The 16,187-nt window shown below is 37.8% G+C and overlaps 1 protein-coding gene across 13 annotated transcripts in view; it reads right to left on the bottom strand.

Moving 5' to 3' along the window:
- The window catches only part of CAMK2D (calcium/calmodulin-dependent protein kinase II delta), a 308,976-nt gene that overhangs the window by 145,441 nt on the left and 147,348 nt on the right, over window positions 1–16,187 (bottom strand). For all 13 annotated transcript variants that reach the window (XM_010858494.1, XM_010858498.1, XM_010858496.1 and 10 more), the window contains exon 4: window positions 7,097–7,151. In XM_010858494.1, the coding sequence (XP_010856796.1) occupies window positions 7,097–7,151 (55 nt within the window). The remainder of the gene's footprint in view (window positions 1–7,096; window positions 7,152–16,187) is intronic.

Here is a 16,187-nt window from a genome sequence, read left to right as displayed (position 1 = left end):
ACTTTGGCCACCTCATGCGAAGAGTTGACTCACTGGAAAAGACTCTGATGCTGGGAGGGATTGGGGGCAGGAGGAGAAGGGGACGACAGAGGATGAGATGGCTGGATGGCATCACTGACTCGATGGACGTGAGTCTGGGTGAACTCTGGGAGTTGGTGATGGACAGGGAGGCCTGGCGTGCTGCGATTCATGGGGTCACAAAGAGTCGGACACGACTGAGCAACTGAACTGAACTGAAACATACTCTTACCATATAATCCAGTAATTGTTTTCCTTGGTATTTACCCAAAGGAGCTGAAAACTTAAGTCCACACAAAAACCTGCACATGGATGTTTACAGCAACTTTATTCGTAACTGCCAAAACTCAGAAACAACCAAGATGTCCTTCAGCAGGGAGTTGGATGAACAAACTGCAGCTCATCGCCGGAATTATTATTCAGTGCTAAAAAGATACAAACTATCAAGACATGAAAAAACATGGAGGAAACATAAATATATATAGCTAAGTGGAAGAAGCCTATCTGAAAAGGTTACATGCTATATGATTCCAACCATGACTTTCTAGATAAGGCAAAACTATGGAGACAACATAACAATTAGTTGTTTCTAGTCAGAGAGAAGGGTGACATGAAGAGTTGGAGCACAGAGGATTTTTAAGACAATGAAATTATTCTGGATTAAACTACCAAAAAAAACCCAGTCAGTGTACAATACCACGAGTAAACCCCAATGAAAACTATGGACTTCGGGCAATAACGATGGGTCACTGTAGAGCCCTCAACTGCAACAAATACACCACTGTGTGTGGGAGTCAACAGTGTTATGCATGTTTGGAGATAGGGCTATTTGGGAATTTTCAGAAACTTCTGCTCATCTTTGCTTTGAACCCAAGACTCCTCTAAAAAGATATCTTATTAAAAGTATAATAGTTAAAAGTTTCCAAAAGTCCCAAATTGCATAATGTTTTCCCCTACTTTATAAAGACAAATATGGGAATTGATATAGTCTCAAGAAAATCCAGATTTACATTAAAGAATGAAAATTAATTAAAGTGAACAAATCAAACAGCGATTAGTCCTTTGGAATTTAACACAATTATCCCTGACAATAATTCTAAAGAAGCATCAGATGATATTCATTTGAAGAGCCTCCTTCCTCCTGTACGTTGTCAACTAAAAAGTACTCATGAAACGAGGTTGCATCTTATCCCACACAAACTCGGTGTCTGTTAACATTAAAGAATGTGTGGTGAAAGGGTTGAGTTTGCCACCTTGGAGCAGCACCATAATACATGAGAAAAGTTGAGTGTTAGTTTTTAGCCTTTTATTCAGAAAGGAATCAAAAGCATATGAGTGTCTCTACCCCTTTCTATTCAAAGTACAGGATGTCAGTCATTTAAAATGTTTTTTGTTTTTTCCTAAAAAATGCACAGGCATACCCCCTGAAATACTGCAGGCTCTGTTTCAGACCACCACAATAATGCGAATATCACAGTAAAGCAAGTCACATGAGTTTTTTGGTTTCCTAGTGCATGTAAAAGTTATGTTTGTATTATTCTGTAGTCTTTTAGGTGTCCAATAGCATTATGTCCTAAAAGAAAGAACACACCTTAATTAAAAAATACTTTATTGCTTAAAAATGCTAACCTGAGCCTTCATCAAGACATAATTCTTTTGCTGGTGGAGGGTTTTGAAACACTGTGAGAATTATCAAAATGTGGCACAGATATATAAAGTAAACAAATGTTGTTTGAAAAAAATGAGACTGATAAACTTGCTGGATGCAGGGCTACATAAATCTTCAATTTGTAAAAAACGCACTTTCTTTGAAGCACAATAAAGCAAAGTAATAAAGCAGGGTATGCCTGGAACAGAATCATTACCATTTTATTAATTCTCCAAGAAATAGAACACTGAAATTATTTAGTATAACCTTGTGAAACCTGTATTTTCCCATCACTGAATTTCTACAGTTCTAGAATTATAGCTTTCTGCTGGAATGGACATTAAATTTCATTTTAATAATAGCCAATATGTTTTGATTTAAACACAACTCTGTTTTTGAAAACAAATAAAAAATACAATAACTTACAGCATCCAGAGTTTCTTTGACATTAAAATACCCTCCATTTTAAGTTGACTGACTGTTTCTTACATATAAACTCCCAACTAAAAGCAAAATTCCACAGACTCAACTTTGTTCTAAAAAATATTTTCAGACAGATTTTACAGTCATCCCTCAAGATCTGTGGGAATTCCCAGCAGATACTAAAATCTGAGCATGCTCAAGTCTCTTACATAAAATGGTATCCTACTTTGCTTTGTGCTAGTTGCTCAGTCATGTCCAACTCTGCAACCACATGGACTGTAGCCTGCCAGGCTCCTCTGTGCATGGAAATTTCCCAGACAAGAATACTAGAGTGGGTTGTCATGCCCTTCTCCAGGAGATCTTCCCAACACAGGGATCAAACCCAGGTCTCCTGAATTGCAGGCAGATTCTTCACCATCTGAGCCACCAGAGAAGTCCCCCATAAAATGATATAGAATGACCTTATACTATATGCATGTGCTCAGTCACATCTGATTCTTTGCGGCCCATGGACTGTAGCCTGCCAGGCTCCTCTATCCATGAAATTTTCCAGGCAAGAGCACTGGAGTAGGGTGCCGTTTCCTACTCCAGGGGATCTTCCCGACCCAGAGAGCGAACCTGTGTCTCCTGTGTACCCCTGTCTCTTATGTCTCCTGCATTGGCAGGTGGATTCTGTACCAAGAGCGCCACCTGGGAAGTGCCATACTATACATATATTCTCCATTATACTTTAAACCATCTCTTGATTACTTATAATACCTAATAAAATGCAAATACTTATAGTTGCCAGCTGCAATAAATTCAAGTTTTGCTTTTTTGACCTAAGATTGGTTGAATTTTGGGATGTCGAACCTGAGGATATGGAAGGTCCACAGTACCTTTTTACTTTATTCCTACCAACACCTTATACATTTCAGGGACTTACTATCGTCCACCTGGATGTTAGTAGACCAGGGTTCATCACGTTCACTCTTTTCTTCAATATGTGTACGTGGCACAATATCATGGCACAAGGCAGCCTATGCTATAATTATTGATTTATTTTCTTTCTCTTGACAGGACTTTAACCTAGAGACTTGTTCTCAAGTACAGTTTTACAACAGAAAATAGTCTTCCACAGTTTGCTTTCACATTTTGGTCTGAGTGTGAAATTATTTTGCTACTATTGTTTGTTATCTACAGTGTTCTAGAGATGTAAATTAAAGGAAATATTATGCTTAGTAGGTTTTAAGGCAGATAAAATTTTCTGTGAATAAAAACAAAAGGTATTCAGAAAAAAAAATTAAAACTAGCCCTCCACCTTCCAAAAGAATTAATACTCATTGGAAAACATATGCCTTGTGAAATACTGGAGAGTATTATCAGTATAATAGAATTTTACCACATTACCATAAAAATGACCAAGTGACTAGGAGTATATACCAGATGTTTTAAGACACTATGAAACTTGTTATATTTGTGTGTGTGTTGTAAATTCTGCTGACCTGTTGGTTATATAACCAAAATATTCTAGTATGTGATAAAATGCAAGAATATTTAGTTATGTTTTCTCGAAGGCAAAAAGTGGTCATCTGCCTTCCCTCCAACCAGCTCATCTGCAGAGCCTCATGCAGAGTGACTACATACCGAGTGTTCCTTCAGCTCCCCACTATACGGGGTGTATTTTGAAAATTTTTAGCACTGTAATTTGAAATTTGTAAAAATTAAAAATATACATGTTTTCCTAACAACCACAAAACATGCAATTTGACCAGGACTTCGGACGAGTACATATATGATAAAATGGGGCAGGAGGACGAGGCACAGCATCTCTCAGAGTATTTCTTTTTGAATTTATCTAAATGAGGCATTTATTTTAAAATGCTCAAAAACACTGCTTTCTTCCTCTCTAAAGCATTAGACAAAGTATCTTGCTCTTAGCAGGCATCTATCACATATTTAATAAATAGAATTTCTTATCTGGGGACAAAAACACAAATGCTTTAAAACAGGGAAAAAAGTACTTCACGTACGAAGATGTGTGTTCGCTAGGGGAAAAAATTGTTCTTTTCAAAGACACAATGATATCATTTTTCTCCAATAGTTAGGACTCATAAGAAATTTTCTAATATTTAAAAATGGCATCAGGAGTTCCATTAATTCTACCAGAAATCTCAAATGGATGCAAAAAGCATTCTGGCTTCATAGAACAGAAAAGAACTTAAACGTCTAACAAGTTTTTCATCTGGTCCCATGGCCTCATTCTATTTGAGAAAAATGAAGCTTAGAGAAAAGAATGTAAAATGTTTAGCCCCAGGTAGCTCTGAGCCTGAAACTTAAATCTTTCCATTCTGGGTCAGCAGGCTTTCCAGTAAGCCTTAATTTAATTATTCTCTTAAAATATTTACCTAAGAGTGTGATGTTTCTATACTTCATTGTGTATATTCACCCACCAAACACACAATACAGATCTCTTCTGACATGCAGTTCCTGAAATATATAAGTCATATTCAAATGACTGCCCTTGTCAAAGCCTTATTAGCCATCAGTCCTAGAAATGGACTGGATCTGCTCTATTTCCTAAGGCCGATGGCTCTGCCTTTAGGCCCCTCCCTGAGGACTAGAATTCTAGCTCCATTACTTCACTGTCTTACCTTCCCTTAGATTTCAGATAAACCCACATCTCTTGCCACCCGGAGTTGCTGAGGTGTGCCTAAAAACCAGCTAGGGACAGACCTTGAGGAATATGATTCTAAAAAAATAAAGCAGTTCAGTATTTGCTGTGAAGATATCTTCACTTTCATGAAGGCCTTTCGCACTGATTCCTGAGTCTATTTGCAAAACTGACTATTAATACTTTGTAGTTGGAAACTAAGGACAGATACTTGAATAAAAAATGTAAATAATAGCAAAAAGAAACTAAGAACTCATGGCCCTTTCTGTTCTGCTTTTTAGAAAAGGAGAAGTATTCCACTAGAAGAAGCCTCAACACACCTATAAAAATAGAACTTCCCATTAGATTCTGAATAGCTGACATTCCACAGGAAGTATGCACAAGTACCACACTGCCAAAACCATCATCAAAAGGACAAACACAGAGAACATTCCATCTTTAGGAATTTAAGTAGTTATTTTATCTTGGAACTGATTGGCAAAGTAACTTCCAGTTTTTTCCATAAGTATTTCATCGATATCTTTAAGATTATACTTTTCTTAACTATGTTTTAAATGTGCATTTTTCTAAAGCTACTTTTCTTCTCCCTAGAATACCACCACAAATAGAGGATTATTTATATCTGTTATAATCTCTTTTTACTCACTGAACATCTATACTTTTAACTATTGTTTTCCAATTGTCTCTAAAGCTTGATGCTACTTACTGGACTGTGTTTAACTAGTTTATTAATCTCACTTACTGGAAAAGGATTTTGATGAGAATTGTTGATAACTCTCCTCTTAAACTTTAAACATTGAAGAATAATTGCAACACATTTCATAGTAACAGCAGACATGTCTGGGTTCCTATCCCCAATAAGCAAGACTTCCCTTCCTGCTATGGACTGAACTTATGGTTGGTCAATGCCAATTGCTATTATTCTATCCCCTTTAATACTACTTGGTTCAGATATGTGCATCAGAAGCAATTCTAAACAATAATGCACTATCAGATATCTTCTGAGGGACTGCTGGGAAAGGTTTTCCCTATAAATAAAAATATATGAATGGGATTAATATTCCCTTTTTTCCCCTGCCTTCGCAAGTCACCATGGTAGCTGAAATGAGGCACCAAATGTGAGAATGTAAGAGGTATCTGAGAGTGAGGATAAACCCACAAACTACAAGGAACAGACTGAAAGATGGAATGAACTTGGTTTCTTAAAGACATCATTGGAGGACTGAACTAACCAAACCTAGTATTAACCTGTCATTAGACACATTTTAGATGAAATGATATTTTTTTCTTATCTATTCCCCAAATATCCCAATAAATGCTCGAGAGTAGTTCATCATATGAATGCACTATAATTAAGAAAACTGATTCTCCATTATTGGATCCTTAAGTTGGTTTTCTTCCCCCTCTTCCCAGCCTCCTATAAAGAACAATGCAATAAACATCTTTCAAGCTTTATCTGAATTTAGAGTAACAAGTTTCCATGGACATTGTTCCAAGAACCAAAATTACTAAGTTATACAATACGGACATTTTTGATTTGGAGTATCAATTTGATTTTCAGAAAGTATATTCTTATTTAACCCCAAGAAGTATTGTGTGTGGCCTGTCTCACTATATCCCATTCAGCCAGGTAGGATGCTATGGAGTGCTCCCCAAGAGCATGGTTTTCCCTTTATTCTTATTAATAGAACCTTGGTCTCTAATTCTTAGTGTAAGTAAATTTTGGTGTTTCCATTCTTCTTGCCAGTGACTGGTGAGGGGCAGGCATGTGACCTAGTCCTGGCCCATGAGGTGAAAAATGGAAGGTTTACTAGATGAATTGTTCATTCTTAAAAAAAAATACGGTACAATATCTTCCAGTTTAGGTTACCATGTCTGCATGTAGTAAGTTGAACCATGCCAGTCTGAGAACAAAGACAGTGAGCTGGGGTAAAAGATGGGAGTTTGATGATGTTGTAGAACCCCTGAAATAACACACCTCAAGGGTTCTTGAGTCTTCTTTTTATGTAAGATAGTTACAAATACTTTTACAAATTCAATGGAAAATTATACTTATGTACACTGAGGTGCATCATTGTTCACTCAGTTTACATTGTACATTGTAAACTGAGAACTACTTATGAGATCACAATGAACAATCCCAAAGGAAACCCTCTTAACTATTTCCCTTAGGAAGATTAACTTAAATTTTAAATAAACGATGCTGAGTATTCACCTTTTTTCAAAAGAATTACATTTGAAAATATTATCAGGTCATTAATTTGGACTCCTACTTGGAGAAAAAATGATCTTTAACTCAAAATCTTCAAATAAATAGCAAAAAACACACCAAACACAAAGTATGCTGTACTTACAAATCAAACACCAAGTAATGGAAGCCCTCTTCTGATATGCTGTCATGAAGTCGCACTAAAACGGAAGAAAAAAGGAAAAAGAGAAGACAGTTTGTGTTATATGTATGCCAACAATCAACTTTAAGCCAGGCATTGAATAGGCATCTGTCTCCTACATTAAAACGTGAGCAACACTATTTTAGCCTCTGATGAGTCAGAATCCTTTATTAGCAGGGCTTGGGTTCACACAGATCCTAGGTTTAAGTTCTGATTCTGATAATTATTAACTGTGTGATCTTAAGCAAATTAATTAACTTGCAAAGATAACAATACCTACACTTTACAGAAAGGTTGAGAATATTAAATAAAGGTAAAATAATTTGCATACTGCCATGTGAAAATTAAACATTAATAATTGCTATATCTCCGTATGTTCAAAGTTACCAGGCTTTGGGCCATTCGACCTCTGAGAGCCTCTCCCTTGCCATTCCCTTTGCTATCATCCTAGTTCAGGTCTTCAGGAGACTAGCAAGTGGTCTCCTTGCCTCTGCTCACCCTTTTTTTCTGGGGAATTTCTATATAGCACTCCCCAGCTAACCTGTCAAAACAGTTTTTTTTTATTACGCTACTTCTAAAGTCAAGTCACCAAAATCCATTTAACAAGTCATCAGTCAAAAATGTAAAGCTAGATGGGGGAGAATGGATGCATGTACATGTATGGCCGAGTCCCTTCGCTGTTCACCTGAAACTGCCACAACGTTGGTAACCGCCTAGACTCTAATACGAAAGGAAAAGTTTAAAGTTTTAAAAATGTACAGCTAGAACTTTTAATAAGATAATCTACTAGTTCCTCAAATTAATACTTTAAAGTTTTCAGAGAGCTAAACAGAGAGAAACCAAAGTTTCTCTCTTTTGAATTTAAATGTGCTCATCATTTACTATAAGATAACCACACATGTAAAACTCCCGTACTGTTCTTCCTTCTATTTATTTCAAATAAGCCCCCTGACTCCCCCAACCCACCCCCATAGATGGTAAATTCTTCCTATTTATATAATCACTTAGGGTAGCTTGGCTTTCACTGGGAGCAACAGAGGCCAGGAAAAGCAACCAACTCATAGGACACAATGCTTTTCAAAAGTCACCACAAAAGAATCATGACATCTATTAATACTGTGACTTGTCCTTAGTATGATCCTGGTGCAGTGATGACCACCATATGGAAAATGTGGTTTCACTAGGACACACACTGTCACACAAGCTATAGTAATCCACAAAGGGAGTCTGTGGTACTCATGAAACTCCCAAGCCCACAGGCTTAGTAGAATGTCCATTCTTTATAATCCAATTTCATCCCCTTAAGATATCATCCTTGGCCCACTATTAAAGTCTATTCTGAATTCCTCTCCAGAAACTTCTCCAAAGTAGAGAAAGAGAGGCATTTATTCCCCCATAATTCTGGGTTATCATTTGTAAAACGTGGATTTTCTATTATCACGAACGTGAGGAGGGGGCCCATATGACAGGCACCTGGGCGTGTAGCCGCTTCAGCGCAGCTCAGCTCCCCTGCTTGTCTCTTGAGCACATGGAATGTAAACATGCTGAAGCGTCCCTCTTACCTTGTTTCTCATAGTGTCACCTTCGAATTTAAGGATGCAGCCTATTTTATTTTTATTAACAAACTCGAATATCTGTCCTTTCTTTAGTACGCAGAATTTCTTTCTCAACAACACTACCAAACAGGAACCATATTTTAGAAGTCTTTGCATCCCACACAGACTTGGCAAATAGTAGATGGTCTTTCATAAAATCAGTTTTGAGCATTTACTATGTCACATGTTAGGCATTCTTCCCTCTTTTTGGATAAACATTTTCATCAAAGCTCAGTATACCTATAAATATCTAAAACAAAATCATCAAAGCTCAGTATACCTATATATGTCTGAAACAAAATGAGTAATGTGCAATTCTCTTGTAACTTTAATTGTGTGACAAGTATCTTTCAATTTGGCAATATCAGAAATCACAAGCTTCATCCATAAATTTGGAGTGACAAAGATGAAGACTGCTGTGTGCTTACATCTCAGGCATTTGTTTTTAATTTTCCTGCTACCTTTGCTTAAGTTTATTCTGCCAAAGAAAATCAAAAGTTCGGCTCAATGATGAGTCTTCTGCTCATAGTCATTCAGCACAGTAAGGAAAGCCACACCATGGGTGATAACTCACTGATTTTCTTATATGACATAGTTGCACAGATACCTCATTGAGTGGCTATAACACAATCTGTGGGCTTTTTATATTTAATTTTTAAAAACTTTTTTATTTTGTATTGGGGTATGCCCAGTTTTAACAATGTTGTGAGAGTTTCAGGTAAACAGCAAAGGGAGTCAGCCATACACATACATGTATCCATTCTCCCCCAAATTCCCTCCCATTCAGGCTGTCATATAACATTGAGCAGAGTTCCACGTGTACATTGAAATAATGGTATGGCTACAGAGGTAGAAATTTCAGGTACAAGTGGAGAAGCAGTACTAATTTCTGGTTATATCTGGAATAAAATTTCTTAGATTACCACTACCATATTAATACAATACCTGGATATAATTATCATTTGGAAATGAATCACTTTTTGAACAAGTCAAGAGTTGCTCAAGCCTGATCATCAAACTTACATTATGTGGGGTCAAAACAAGTTTCACCAAAGCATTTTGTCAGGAAGCATATGATAATGGTTAAAAATAAACCATGTGATGAAGTTCAATCATTTTGCATTACACAACTCTAAAATGATCTCTACTATTTCTAACCAGCCATTTGACCAGGTGAGATTAATTGTGAATGAATTCTGCTATTGATACAGCAGGAAAAAAAATTAGCATTATCTTCACATGGGATAAATACACATTTTCTTTATACCTTCCCCATGATTTTCCTTCCTTCCTTCCACTGCCTTTTAAAAATAAACAACTAAAAACACATAACTAAATGAAATTACAATTTTCATTTATTAACAAAACTATGTCATACAGTCTTCACATGGATGTGCCATACGTGTACAATTGCTCTGAGGAAGGGTTTGCTTCCGTTTAAAACTTCTAGCTCTTCAACTATTAGTCTCCTGTTATTGATATGTTTGAGAGCCTGGAGATGGTGTTTTGCATAGTCAGACATCTCTCTTTCTCTCAAGCCTTCTCTGTCGGTCAAAAGTATCCATTCTTTTATCCTTTTTTCCTGTTTAATAGTTGCTTATGGGTTGAAAATCGTATTTACTTTTACAAAAGCTTACATAAATAACCCAATTCCTTTTCACACCAGAGGAATTATGGGATGCTCTGTTCACCACAGCTGGCAACCCAGACTGCAGAGCCAGCCGTGAGAGCGCCGCAGCTGCCGCACAAGGAGGCAGGCTGCCCCGGTTCTTGCTATGACTGCTCTATGCTATCACCACAACCAGCCCGTACGGGTGCACACAGCTAACCTAGTTACAGTCAGCCGTAAGATGCCTTTAGAAAGACATTTTAAAGAAGTTAGTGAGAAAAGCACTTGAGAAAAAAGGTTATCATCATTCTTTCAGCAGTCCTTTTTCCTTGACAGAGAGAGTGTGTGTGTGCATTTAGTCCGGGCAAGAACACTGGAGTGGGCTGTCATTTCCTTCTCCAGGGGATCCTCCCGAGCCAGGGACTGAACCTGTGCCTCCTGCGCTGGCAGGTGCATTCTTTACCACTGAGCCACCTGGGGACCTTTGGGAAGTTTGCTCAAAGGTAGAAGCAAGTGTAATAGTTATCCAGGATAGACAGTTAAATTCTAAGGCATTAAGTAGGAGACCTATAAGGGTGGAAAAGGAGCTTCTGAGGCTAAAATGTTTCCAAATTTAGCTGACCCAAACCCTAATACTTTTCCTCTCTCTCTTGAATGATATTATAAATCCCTAAAACTAAACACAGTAGGGCAAAGTTATCATACTACTAAAAGAGTCACTCATACAGAACAGACTGTATTGCATCCTCATAGTCCCTGTTTGTGAGTTCTGAGCAACAGTCCTGGTTATAAATGAGGGGAGCTCTGCATTTTTAGTTTTCTCTGTTGCGAGGATTGAGGTTGTAGATTTGTCTCACATACTGGGGTACAAAAATGACAGCTTGTAAGTCAGGTACTTTTTATAGTCTCACTGCCAGTTAATTACATATATTTCATGACCAGAGCAAGCATTAGCTAAGTTCGGTCATGCAAGACACCAAGTCTTCTCAAAAAAGTAAAAGTTTGAAGTCAAAGTTGCTCAGCCGTGTCCAACTCTGTGACTCTGTCCAATTGTATAGTCCATGGAATTATCCAGGCCAGAATACTGGAGTGGGTAGCCTTTTCATTCTCCAGGGGATCTTCCAAAACCAGGGATCAAACCCAGGTCTCCTGCATTGCAGGAGGATTCTTAACCAACTGAGCTAACAGGGAAGCCCCTCTCAAAAACAGGAATGCCAATATTTAGTTCATTTGTTAATTTAAAAACATATTTATTAGTCTCAGAATTATAACAGTCAAATGGCACTACTCTAGATAGAAATTTCAGCTCAACCATTACTCTTGGCTCTTGTGACAAAGCTTGTCATTTCTAGACAGCCAACTTCATAAATACAAAACAAAGAACCACCCAAAACCAAATGCAAAATAAAAGCAACATTTCTAGAAAACTGAAGGCAAATCTGCATAAATGCTTTGTTTTTCTTAATCTTTCTTATAACATGAGTAATACATTTAATAAAACACCATTTTAAAATTTTGTAATTAAATTTTACTTTTAGACAATTTGCTATGTAAATTATGTTAGCTTTCGTTCCTATGTACCAAAGGTAATGTTTTGCAAAACTATAGTACAACATAACCGGAGAAGGCAATGGCACCCCACTCCAGTACTCTTGCCTGGAAAATCCCATGGATGGAGGAGCCAGGTGGGCTGCAGTCCATGGGATCGCTGGGAGTCGGACGCGACTGGGTGATTTCTCTTTCACCTTTCACTTTCATGCATTGGAGAAGGAAATGGCAACCCACTCCAGTGTTCTTGCCTGGAGATTCCCAGGGACGGGGCAGCCTGGTGGGCTGCCGTCTATGGGGTCGCACAGAGTCAGACACGACTGAAGTGACTTAGCAGCAGTACGACATCACAGCCAGGATGTTGACATGGATCCAATCAGGATACAGAAACAACTCTAAGGATCCCTCCTGTTGCTCTCTTCAGGCCCTCCTAATCCCAGCCAATTACTAATCTCTTTCCCATTTGTACTGTTTAATCATTTCAGGAATGAAATAAAAGTGAAATAATGTATGTAATTTTATGGGACTCTCATTTTCATTTAGCATAATTCTCTGGTTGTTGTCCCCTGGTTCAATTCTTGTTTCTGGAAGATCCGCTGGAGAAGGGATAGGCTACCCACTCCAGTATTCTTGAGCTTCCCTTGTGGCTCAGCTGGTAATGAATGCGCGTGCAATGCGGGAGACGTGGGTTTGATCTCTGGGTTGCGAAGATCCCCTGGAGAAGGGAAAGGCTACCTACTCCAGTATTCTGGCCTGGAGAACTCCATGGACTGTATAGCCCACGGGGTCAGAAAGAGTCGGACATGACTGAGCCGCTTTCACTTTCTGGTTGCTGTGTCCATCCACAGCTCATCCCTTTTTACTGCTCATTATATGGATGTGCCATAGTTAGTCAACCATAGAAGGACATCTGGGCTTTTTTTTTTCCCTCTTAAGTTTTGTTTTTTCTGTCAATAACTGTTGTGAAATTTTGTGTGTATGTTTTGTGTGACCCTAAGTCTTCAGTTCTATGGGATAAATGCCCAGGATTATAATTTTAATAGTTGGCTTATATGACAGTTGCATGTTTGATTTCTGAAGAAACTACCAAACAGTTTCCCAGAGTGCTGGACCCTTTTACATTCCCACCAACAATGTATAAGTGATCCAATTACTCTGCATCTTCCCCAGCACTTGTGAAAACAGCATTATTTTAAAAACTGCCTCAGGATAAAAATATTAATTTAGGTTGTATGGATTTGAAAAATACATGCCCTCTATTTCTTTGAAATATGAATCCATGTATATATAGTTTATTTTATTTTAAATTAAATAAAAAGGGAAAGCACATAAAGATATATAGATATTTCTTTTGTTATTATTGTCAAAGTCAATAGTCATATACCATTCATAAATTGATTTTTTTCCACTTGTCTTAACAAGAAACTTTTAAAATTTGGGTATAAAACATTTGGAGATTTGATTTAGCTGTCAAAGGCAAACAAACTGATCAGACACAAACTATAGTTTATTCTAATTTTAGATATTGGACACATAAATTTCTAAAGTTGCTTGAGTTATGTATTTTGACAATATTCTGAGCAATATGCCTCATTAATAAATGCAAAATAAGCCACTATTCAGTACTCAAAAGTAAAATAACTTTAAAACCAGAAATTAAAAAAAATTTTTTTGGCTGCTTACTGTGTAACCTGCAGGATCTTAGTTCCCTGTCCAGGGATCAAACCAGTACCCGCTACATTAGAAGCACAGAATCTTAACCACTGGACTGCCAGGGGAAGTCTCTCAGAATTTATTTTAATAAAACTTCAAGTTTTTTTCTGAAGTGACAAGAAAATCTTTGTAAACTTAGCATTAATTAACATTTAGGGCTTCGTTGGTGCTTCAGTGGTAAAGAATCTGCCTGTTAATGCAGGAGATGTGGGTTTGATCCCTTTGTCAGGAAGATCCCCTGGAGAAGGAAATGGCAACCCACCCCAGTATTCTTGCCTGGGAAATCCCATGGACAGAGGAGCCTTGCAGGCTATAGTTTACAGGGTCGCAAAAGAGTTGGACATGTCTTAGGGACTAAACAACAACAATTAACTTATATTGTATTTAAAAGCAATTCATCACTAATACTTAAGACAAAGGAACTACAATAAAGGACTTATTGAGAAAAGTAGATATAATTATTATATGAAAATTCAATGGGGAATGCCATCCATGTTAATTTTAAAACTATTCTATTTGTACACACAAAAACCCATTGGAACACAAGATCAATCCTTGAAAGTCAGAGCATATCAACTCTGTTGACCATGATCTCCATCCTTATTCTCAAATTCCCATCTGATTTCCTGAAGCTAATCTAAACTTGACTTTAGATTAGCTTCAATATCTATAGGATCAGGTTAGTAACATCCAGGGCTGACTAGAGGAAATCACAGTGTCTTCTAAGAGTTCAGATCAAGTTACAAGCTCACATTATGCAAAGGAGCTTCAGGCTGGTCAAAGAATTACAGTCTGGGAAGATGGTAAAAGTGAGGAGAAATGACCAATAACCACAAACTATATGGTCACCAGCTACACTGATCACATGACATCAAAATAACAGAGCGAAGAATTCTTTTGCATGAAAGAACAGAATTTCAGAGATGTTTAATGAAATAGACAAATGGATAGTTCTTTTAATATCAGTTCATGCTCATTTTTAAAATACAAATATATATGTGAGAAGTTACAGACACTGTTAAACTGAGTGATATCTGGAAATATTCTTCGTTTTTTTTGAAGAATAACTTGAGATTATCTGGTTGTACATAGTCACTTCTTGGAATAGTCAGTCATCAATTCATGTTTCTGGTATTTAAAAAAATCTTCCCTCTTTCAATTCTGCATCAATATTATTGGTTTATATATCTAAATAAGTGATTCCAACTTTCTTCATTTTCTCTCTTCTTGCCTTATTTTTCTGCTATTCCACCTTCTAATACTTATGCAAAGCTAATCAGAGATCATTCATGTATCTCTTCAAGTAATAGGAATATTAAAAAGAAAAGAAGAAAAGCTATTGTCATGAGATGACTTGCATATTAAAGAAATCTCAAGATAGTGCACTTTCATATTGCACTTCAATTATAAGGTGTTAACAGAGGCTTGAGTTAATACTGTATTTCTGATGGATTTGTACAAAATGTGCACACCTATCTGCTATGTATTAAATGGGTAAGAATGTCTGGTGAAGAAGACAAAAATTGGCCATGCATAATCCCTCTGTCCTAAGTACCTGAAGAGCACTGCTATAGTTCCCACTGCAGAGCCCAGTACTGTTCTACCTCTCAGCCTGCTATAATCTGGGTCAAAAAGAGAAGCCCAATTGCTGATCACTGCCCACCAGGCTGCTCACGGGGCTCTATATTTCATCAGCAAGACACCGACACATTAAATGTCTTAAAGTATTACAGTACTAAGCTACATTTAAGATTAAACAAAAGCTATGCTATTTATGATAAACTAGGGATATCACACTCGAAGGATTCTGCATCATGCCAAAGAATAGACCAGATAAAGATCCACCCACTCTTTTTTTTTCAAAAGTTCAGATCAAGGCAGTATTTAAAATAAGAATAAAATATACTGAAGTGTGTTTCACATTTAAAGGTAACCACTTAAGCTTTAGGAAACTTGTGCTTGAGTTATATATATATTTTTATATACTTAAAAAAAATAACTATAGATCACAGAAAAATGCTTGATTAGTACTGGGTTATATGATCCTATTGGGCTTCCGCCTGCCAATGCAGGAGATAAAGGAGGCATGGGTTTGATCCCTGGGTCAGGAAGATCCCCTGGAGGAGGAAATGGCAACCCACTCCAGCCTTCTTGCCTGGAAAACCCCATGGACAGAGGAGCCTGGTGGGCGACAGTCCTTGGGGTCACAAAGAGTCAGACATGACACTGACTGAGCACACACACGCACATGAGCCTATAAGAGGATCCAATGTGAAGGAACTGCAAGTACCACTGACATACACACACTACCATGCGTGAAACAGATGGCTAGCAGGAAGCAGCTATAGAGCGCAGGGGGCTCAGCTCAGTGCTCCGTGACGACCTGGAGGGGTGGGGCAGGGGTGCAGTGGGAAAGAGGATCAGGAGGCAGAGTATCTACACACACACACACGTATATATACACACTACCATGCGTGAAACAGATGGCTAGCAGGAAGCAGCTATAGAGCGCAGGGGGCTCAGCTCAGTGCTCCGTGACGACCTGGAGGGGTGGGGTGCAGTGGGAAAGAGGATCAGGAGGCAGAGTATC

Source organism: Bison bison, unplaced genomic scaffold, assembly GCF_000754665.1.
Source record: "Bison bison bison isolate TAMUID 2011002044 unplaced genomic scaffold, Bison_UMD1.0 scf7180017864389, whole genome shotgun sequence".
NCBI classification, from domain to species: Eukaryota; Metazoa; Chordata; class Mammalia; order Artiodactyla; family Bovidae; genus Bison; species Bison bison.
Note: the sequence above shows the minus strand (reverse complement) of the source record. Positions and strands in the feature narration are given on the sequence as shown.